The sequence below is a fragment of the Carassius carassius genome, chromosome 34, assembly GCF_963082965.1.
Source record: "Carassius carassius chromosome 34, fCarCar2.1, whole genome shotgun sequence".
Classification (NCBI taxonomy): domain Eukaryota; kingdom Metazoa; phylum Chordata; class Actinopteri; order Cypriniformes; family Cyprinidae; genus Carassius; species Carassius carassius.
The window spans coordinates 17,559,469-17,567,758 of NC_081788.1; the positions used below are offsets into that span (position 1 = coordinate 17,559,469).

At 36.7% G+C, this 8,290-nt stretch overlaps 1 protein-coding gene across 2 annotated transcripts in view; it reads left to right on the plus strand.

Annotated features, from left to right (window-relative positions):
* LOC132114555 (serine/threonine-protein kinase 38-like) overlaps positions 1-7,945 on the plus strand; it is an 8,457-nt gene extending 512 nt beyond the window's left edge. The window contains exons 2-14 of one of the 2 annotated variants that reach the window (XM_059522726.1): positions 662-798; positions 1,241-1,292; positions 1,462-1,584; positions 2,156-2,239; positions 2,328-2,451; positions 2,549-2,703; positions 3,047-3,149; positions 3,464-3,525; positions 3,752-3,869; positions 3,952-4,075; positions 4,332-4,427; positions 4,888-4,994; positions 5,086-7,945. In XM_059522726.1, coding sequence (XP_059378709.1) covers positions 668-798; positions 1,241-1,292; positions 1,462-1,584; positions 2,156-2,239; positions 2,328-2,451; positions 2,549-2,703; positions 3,047-3,149; positions 3,464-3,525; positions 3,752-3,869; positions 3,952-4,075; positions 4,332-4,427; positions 4,888-4,994; positions 5,086-5,222 — 1,416 coding nt within the window. In that variant the 5' untranslated portion in view covers positions 662-667 and the 3' untranslated portion in view covers positions 5,223-7,945. The remainder of the gene's footprint in view (positions 1-661; positions 799-1,240; positions 1,293-1,461; positions 1,585-2,155; positions 2,240-2,327; positions 2,452-2,548; positions 2,704-3,046; positions 3,150-3,463; positions 3,526-3,751; positions 3,870-3,951; positions 4,076-4,331; positions 4,428-4,887; positions 4,995-5,085) is intronic. The other variant, XM_059522727.1, reaches the window with a different exon arrangement.
* Positions 7,946-8,290: the final 345 nt, after the last annotated feature.

An 8,290-nucleotide genomic window follows, 5' to 3' on the forward strand; every position in this document is an offset into this window, starting at 1 on the left:
GTGTGCGTGTTTACAGTGTTTGTTTGCTGTTGTTTTGTTTGTTTGTTTGTTTGTTTTTTGGTCTGTCGTGTTACTCGATGATGAACTTCATTAGTATTAAGTCTTGTTCAACAGATGACATGTTTATGTCATTATGACTTTCGTTCCTATTATTGTTTTTCAGCCGTTTTTCATTTCATTTTATTAATCACACGATTTATTCAGAGTAAAATTCCTCTTTATGTCTGTAAATTCTTCTTTCCAGACCTCAGTCTCAGTGACATCAGCTGTGGGAACTGAGTCGGAAGACAAATATAGCGTTTATTTGCGTTTCCAAGTAGAGTAAAGTAAATGTACGAAGTGAACGCTTGTTTTGGCCACGGCGCAACAAAGCGCCAGTCAGACTTTACTGGCGTGGAATTTCTGGGAAGTGGAAGATTGAGTGTCAGAGAACCGTGGCTTGCAGTGTAAATGTTGTAGCTAAAGTTAAATGCTGCCTTTCACTGAATATACCTGCACAAGTAGCCCCTGTGAAGCTGGTAATAGAATGATCATATTTGGGTGTCAGTGGCATCTTAAAAATTAAAAACCCCTGTCATAGATTAAATACAAGGTACAACCAGAACTCTACTTTGTATCTTCTTGTAATTATAAACATGCTAAACATGGTTTTCCTGCCCAGTTGACCATGGCGATGACAAGCCAGATGTCCTGCTCCTCGATGAGCAACCACACTAAGGAAAGGGTCACCATGGCCAAAGTAACGCTGGAGAATTATTATATCAACCTGATATCACAGCATGAGGAAAGGGAAATGAGGTGAGAACCAAATATTTTAATGGTATTTGTATCCATTGACTTTATTTGTCCATTGAAAATTTGCTGTAGCCCACGTACTGGTTATAATAAGTAAGAAATATTTAGGACTTCTGCAATACTTTCTCTAATGTAGTTTTGAAACTTTCACTAGTGAACAGGTTTGGCAGGTCTAAATGAATCATTAAGCATTTGGAGAAATGCCTGTAATTCTTCACATACTGTAGGTTCGGGTGAATATGGTGAGATGAGATCTGTCATTATTATCCATTGTTTCTTTAAAAACCTCCCAAATTCCAAGGATCCTTTAATATGGTCTATTCCATCTCTCTTGAAGTGATGTCTGACTAGACAATCACACCTTTCATTTGACTGATGAAGCAATTCTCCCTCTTGGTGCTAGTGTTTCATCACATGTCTAAAAGTTAACCGTTATCTGTTACAGACAGCAGAAGCTGGAGAAGGTCATGGATCAAGAGGGCCTAGGTGATGAAGAGGTGAGCTTTTCTGGACTACTGCTGTTTCTTCAGAAAGCTGTGTCCTCCTTATGTTACAAACGTCATTATCTAGATGCTGGTGGTTTTATAAATATTAAAACACACAGAAGTTCAGAATGTTATTTCATGTGTTCGTTCGGTTTAATTTGGACTTTTTCTGGTCCCGCAGAAGTGCATCCGGCGGTCTCAGCATGCTAGGAAAGAGACTGAGTTTCTTCGTCTCAAACGAACACGGCTTGGATTAGAGGACTTTGAGTCACTCAAAGTGATTGGCCGAGGAGCTTTCGGAGAGGTATGAGCTTCTTTCTGTTAAAGAACCCATGATTTAAAAAGCTTTGTCACTTTTAGCACATGTTAGTTGCAAGGCAGGCTTTATATATATATATATATATATATATATTACTCTACCGTTGTTTAATTAAAAAAAAAAATCTTTTATTCACCAAGGACGCATTAAAATGATCAAAAATGACAGTAAATATGTTTATAATGTTACAAAAGATTTATAGTTCTTTTGACCTGTCTATTAATCAAAGAATCCTGAAAAATATATTTGAGCTTTATAGACTTCTTTTAAAAGAATCATGTGACTTTAAAGACCGGAGTAATGGCTGCTGAAAATTCAGCTTTAACATAACAGGAAGAAAATACAATTTAAAACAATAAAAGGAAAAACAGTTGTTTAAAATTTTTTCTATATGTTACAATTTTGCCGTTTTTACAGATTTTTTTTTTTTTAGCAAATAGCTGGAGCTTTGCTGACCATAAAATACTTTTTTCATAAACAAACAGACAAGCAAAAAAAGGATGCTAGTCTATTTTGTGGTATTTTAGCACATTTAAAATCCTCTTTATTTCTCTAGGTGCGGTTAGTCCAGAAAAAGGACACAGGACATGTTTATGCCATGAAAATCTTGCGGAAGTCTGATATGCTTGAGAAAGAGCAGGTGAGTCTTCGCTGATGGAATCACGTATGTCCACACATGACATTTAAGGTTCTTTGCCTTATTAACAGATCTGTGTTCTCTGTTCAAGGTTGGCCATATTCGAGCAGAAAGGGACATCCTTGTAGAGGCAGACAGTTTGTGGGTGGTCAAGATGTTTTACAGCTTTCAGGATAAGATGAACCTCTACCTCATCATGGAGTTTCTGCCTGGAGGTGAGTGCAGGATGTCAGATCTCTTAACAGTCAAAAAGATGGGAGTAAAGCCACTCCGAAAGTTGACTGATATATGTGTGTGTGCGTGTTTGCCCAGGTGATATGATGACTCTACTGATGAAGAAAGACACTTTAACAGAGGAGGCCACACAGTTTTATATTGCTGAGACTGTGCTGGCTATTGACTCCATTCACCAGCTGGGCTTCATCCACAGAGACATCAAACCAGACAATCTCCTGCTGGACTCGAGAGTAAAAACATATATTAAAAGAGTACTCGATTAGAATCGTCAAAATCTTTAAAAACATGTAAATTAATTTTAGCAAAGTAGGGCATGATTCAGAACAAGTTGGCATTTGTTTGTGTATTAAATTATGAATGCCAATAACAAAACCAGTTTCACTTGGTACTACTGATGCTGCATTAAGACTTATATTATTACATTATATTTTTTAGTATTGACTTGTGAAATCCCTATAGGCAACTCTGACATGAATGTGAAACCTTAAATCTCAATCTAATAATAGCATAACAGGTCACATAGCTTTGATCTAATGAGTCATTCTCATTCATAAGGTCAATTTGCTCTTTCAGGGCCATGTGAAGTTGTCTGATTTCGGCCTATGCACTGGTCTGAAGAAAGCTCACCGCACAGAGTTCTACAGAAACTTTAATCACAGCCTTCCTAGTGACTTCAGTAAGACTTATCAGCATCCATAACTCCAGTCTTCAAAGTCACATGGTTATTCAGAAATCTGATGTCCCAATTTTCTGCTTTTCTGCTTCTGGATTCTTCAATTAATGGAAAAAATGGAAAAAAAACTGCATTTATTTAAAATAGAAAAAAAAATTAACATTATAAATGTCTTGGCAGAGAATTTTAAATTTAATGCATCCTTGCTGACTGAAAGTTTTAATTTCTTTAGACTAAAATCTTACTGGCCCAGAACATTTGAATGGTATTGTAGCTGATTCTGTGGCAGTAACTTTGTTTTTGTTGTTTTTCTTCAGCGTTCCAGAACATGAACTCAAAGAGGAAAGCAGAAACATGGAAGCGAAACAGGAGACAGTTGGTAAGAGTTTCCTCTTGACCCAATGCTACACATAGTGGGTGTGTACATATAGATTCAGTGTTTCAGAAAGTTATTGTGAAATGAGTGTGTTGTTAATATGGTAGTTGATGATTGTAGAAGCACTGTAGAAGGATTGCTATGTACTCTTGTGTAATCCATTACATCTCACAATATTTTTTGTGTTGCATCAGTAAGTAAAAGAGAAGTAATTTTTTTTTCTCTCCAGGCCTTTTCCACGGTTGGAACCCCTGACTACATCGCTCCAGAAGTGTTCATGCAAAATGGTTATAACAAGCTCTGTGATTGGTGGAGTTTGGGCGTCATTATGTATGAAATGCTAATAGGTGAATTGATTTTTGGTCGGTAAATAAAATGATTTTGTTTATTTTGATATATGGCTTAAGTGTTTGTGTGGGTGTTTTTCAGGTTACCCTCCATTTTGCTCCGAGACGCCTCAGGAAACTTACAGGAAAGTGATGAACTGGCGGGAAACTTTGATCTTTCCACCTGAGGTCCCAATTTCAGAAAAAGCCAAGGATCTGATCCTCAGGTTTGGTTCTCTCTCACTGCTTATCATTCTCCCTCTTCTCTTTATTTATGGGGTTTTATTTTCACCCTATTTTATTTTATTTTTCTCTCTCTCTGTGATTCTTTGCCTTTATTTTTGACTCTATCTTAGCTGTAGCTCTTCATTCAACCCAGTGCATTTTGCTTTCATACTGCTAACCTACATTTTGAGATGTGGTTAATTTTAAGCAGTCTCTTTTTCTTCACTGTTCTCCTTATGTTTTGTTGTTTACCACCAGGTTCTGTTGTGAGAGCGAGCACAGGATTGGGGCTGTTGGAGTGGAGGAGATCAAGACTAACCCTTTCTTTGAGGGAGTGGACTATGACCATATCAGGTGTGCTGCCATCACATGTAGACAAACTCACTGATTAAACTGCTAATGAGTAATGAAATCATCATACTATTAATGTATAGTGTCTTTTGCATAATCTGTCTTCTAGATGATTTCTAAAATTGCTGTTGAACTTTGAATGGAAATATATATTGTGCAGTATATCTTGTATGTGAAATGAGGCATTTTAAATATTTCAACAAATGATCGCTCTTAATTTGTCACATTGCATGTTTCATCCAGGAAATAGTTTTATGTATCCAGTTTTGTTCAAAAATTTAAATTACAAAAATGACTTGTCTCGTCAAGTAATCTGTAAAAACATAAATAAAAACCTTTGGGGCTTGTATTAGTAAAGCACATTTTGAAAGAAGTTTCTTATCACCAAGGCTGCCATTACTCCAGTCTTGAGTGTTACATGATCCTTCAAAAAATCATGTTTTTTTTTTTTTTTTTGGTCCAGGGAAAGACCGGCAGCTATACCAATTGAGATCAAAAGCATTGACGACACTTCCAACTTTGACGAGTTTCCTGATTCAGACATCCTCCAGCCTACAGGTGTGTTTTCAGGTATTTGTAATGCATGACAATCAAAAATAAATGACATTTTTGGGGCTTGTGTATTTTTGAAAACTTAATCTAACTCTCTCTCTCTCTAAAGCCACTCCTGTGTCCAACCACACTGAAGCTGATCTGAAGAGTAAAGACTGGGTGTTCATCAACTACACCTACAAGCGCTTTGAGGGGCTGACTGCACGAGGAGGCATCCCATCGTACATGAAAACTGGGAAGAGATAGGCTTCAGTAGGACTCGATAACTTGCTGCATTCTTGCAGTGGTTGTTTTTCCACACAGAGGCGTTCTCCATCGCTGCTCCTCGCATCTGAAGGATCCTGCATCATCCATTTCCTGTTTTGAATCACTCAACCATGATTCATTTATGGATGTGGACTCCACCCGCACTCAAGACACGCTCGGAGTCTTATCTAAGGGCATCTTTTCCTTATACACCATGACTATGCTAGTTTTTTATCCCTGAGCTTTTCCTTTTTTCCTTCTTAAGGATATAACATTTGAGGCAATCATCTTTTAGGTTGCCAGATTTTGTATATTTTTTTAATTGAGATATTTTAGTACACTCACACTGGCAAAAAGGGCTTGAACGGAAGCTGGTTAGACCTCCTGCAACCATAATTGATTTTAATTGCATTAGCAAAGGTGTATCATTGATTTACTGTTTCCAAGAACTAGCGTTTGTGGTAGAAGCCCTGTCTCAGCCCTTTTCATGTCCACATCTGCTGTACACATCTTAAAGACTGAAAACGTCCCTTTTATTAAATAAGATAGATGTTTTGAAAACCCATACTTCTAAAGACTTCACATTTATCCTCTGTTTTCAAAAATTCCTTCTTGTTCTGCTCACCATCCAAGATCTCAATGACAGTGGCAAAACACAGGGGGGTTCATGGACAGTCTGATCTGAAGGGGATTCACACAAACCCTCACAGCTGCAGATGTTGCCTTACATTCTGATCCTTCTTATACCAGCAGATATGTCATGAATGCATTTGCCAGTCAAATCAAATTGTTCATCAGCATACCATGAAATGTCACCAGCTGATGTCAAAGACCAAGCAAACTAATGACCAGCATTTGTTTATTATTTAATTGGTAGTTTCAGCCACCGACTGATTCAGAATTTGCTTGGTGCTAATCCTGTTCTTTTTTAAAAACTTTTCATTTTTTCTTTAATAAAGGGGCTCATTGCTGATGTTTGGGGAACAAAGCCGCAATTTTTTTTTTTTTTTTTTTGCATCTTGAGGAGAATAACAACACTATTCAGGGATTTGAATTTGATCGAGTCTTCCATATTAATATGGGAATAAAATGTTTAATGCATTTTTTTTATATTACCAAAGAGGCGCCATCGGCTTTATGGGCTTGACTCATTTTGTGGATGCTTTGGCTTTTATACAGCATTAATTAGCAAGCTTATATCTTAAGCCGTTAATATAGAAACTTGTGGCAAAATATTCATTCCAATATGGTTCCGATCAATCTGTATTATTGGAAGCTGCTTTAATCAGCATGTGCTTGTGATGGTTGACTTTGTAAAAAAAAAAAAAAAAAAAAAAAAACAGAAAAAGGCTTCCAGACAGTGATTGACTGAGTCATATTTCTACAATCAACACCCATATGTCTTCTTTGTGACCAAATTGAATGTATCTTGAAGATTAAAAGAGGCTTCTAGAAGTTGCATTCATACAGGATTGTCTGGCCAGGAATGATGAGATCTAAATGCTGGAGTGAATGATTTGGCGACTAGGTTTGAGCTGAGCAGCTGTTGTACACCGTATACTGCTAGAGAAATATGATCTCAAATAACATATTACTGTATCCCAGAATGCTACAAATGATATGGAATATAGATTGTGAAATCGTGATTGAATGGTGAATTTTATTTTATTTGTATCCTTAGAGCAATATGTGACAAACTTAGGTCTGGATTTCTATTATTATTGTTATTTTTTATACATATTATAGTCATGGCTGGAGATTTTCATGCTGTCTGAGAGTCGGCCTGATGCATGTTTTTGTGTGCTGGACAAGTCAAAGAGCTTTGAATGAGATGGAGAATTCGTATCTTGATTTTCTTTGTTTTTGTTATTTGTTTCATTTATTCAAGTATCATTGAATGGGAATATGTGAGGGTGATTTCATGGTTATCGCTTATGAATGATAGCTTGGAATTCTACACTGTCTCTACAAGAAGCAGATCACAGGCTGAGCTGCTTTGTGTCTTTTGTTGCTGTATCTCACATGCTGAAAACGATCATGAAACCAGCGTGTCAATGAGAGTGTCTGTTTTAAAATCTTGCTTGCGTCCTTGTCCTAAAGTGAGGACTTTCTCTTTAAATGAGGAGAAAGGACTTCTTTTTTTCTTGAAGATTAACAATGCACCTTTTGCTAGTTGTAATGTCATGTATATTTAAAACACACACACGCACACTTTTCGAGATGTTAAATACACATTGAATGACTGTTCTATTGTTTGCCTGTCAGAGTTTGTAATTCTTTCTGCAGCTTTTTTCACCTAACCAGATGTGGACTAGTTTTAAGATCTTTGGGGTCTGTATTTACTTGCCTAGAGCTAAAGAAAGAATTACAGCAATGTGTATAAAGGGGTTTATTTAATCTGGCACTAATGCTCCCAAACTATCCGTGTGGGAGTTCTCAGATTTTTTGCTGATAATCCAGATCTCAAATGCAGTGCTGGTGGAGGAACAGCATTCCTGCTTCTGAATGGTTTTGAACACAACTCAGTTTTTTTCTCTGATGTCACATTCTGCTGTGGGAGGTGGACGTTTGTCCTCTCTCTGCCTTAAGTTTGAGTTGTAGAGATTTTTCCTGTGCTCACAGAGCACCTTTCACTGGTTTATTTGTCTGATAGAGTTTGTTTTTGAGTGGGCACACTTTGACCTGTTAAATGTCCTGAATAAATTACCAGTTCATTTAAATAAGTGTGAGGCTCGTCTGTTACACTTACATATGAACATTTTGTTCCTTAAAAATGTATTATACATTATCTATCTGTCTTTTTTGTTTAAACATATATATATATATATAGACCCAGGTGCTAAAAATGTCCCCTTAATATAATAATTTTAATGGTCCCCTCTTTTAGTTGAAGAACATACTGTTATGGTTCATTATCTTTTTCCTTTTGGAAATTCGGTCGTTACTCCAGATGTGTGTGAGTTTCTTTCTTCTGTTTAGCACAAAAGGAGATATTTTGAAGAATGTTGGTAACCAAGTCAAAGTGTTTGGTTACCAACATTCTTCAAAATATCATCTTTTGTGCTCAA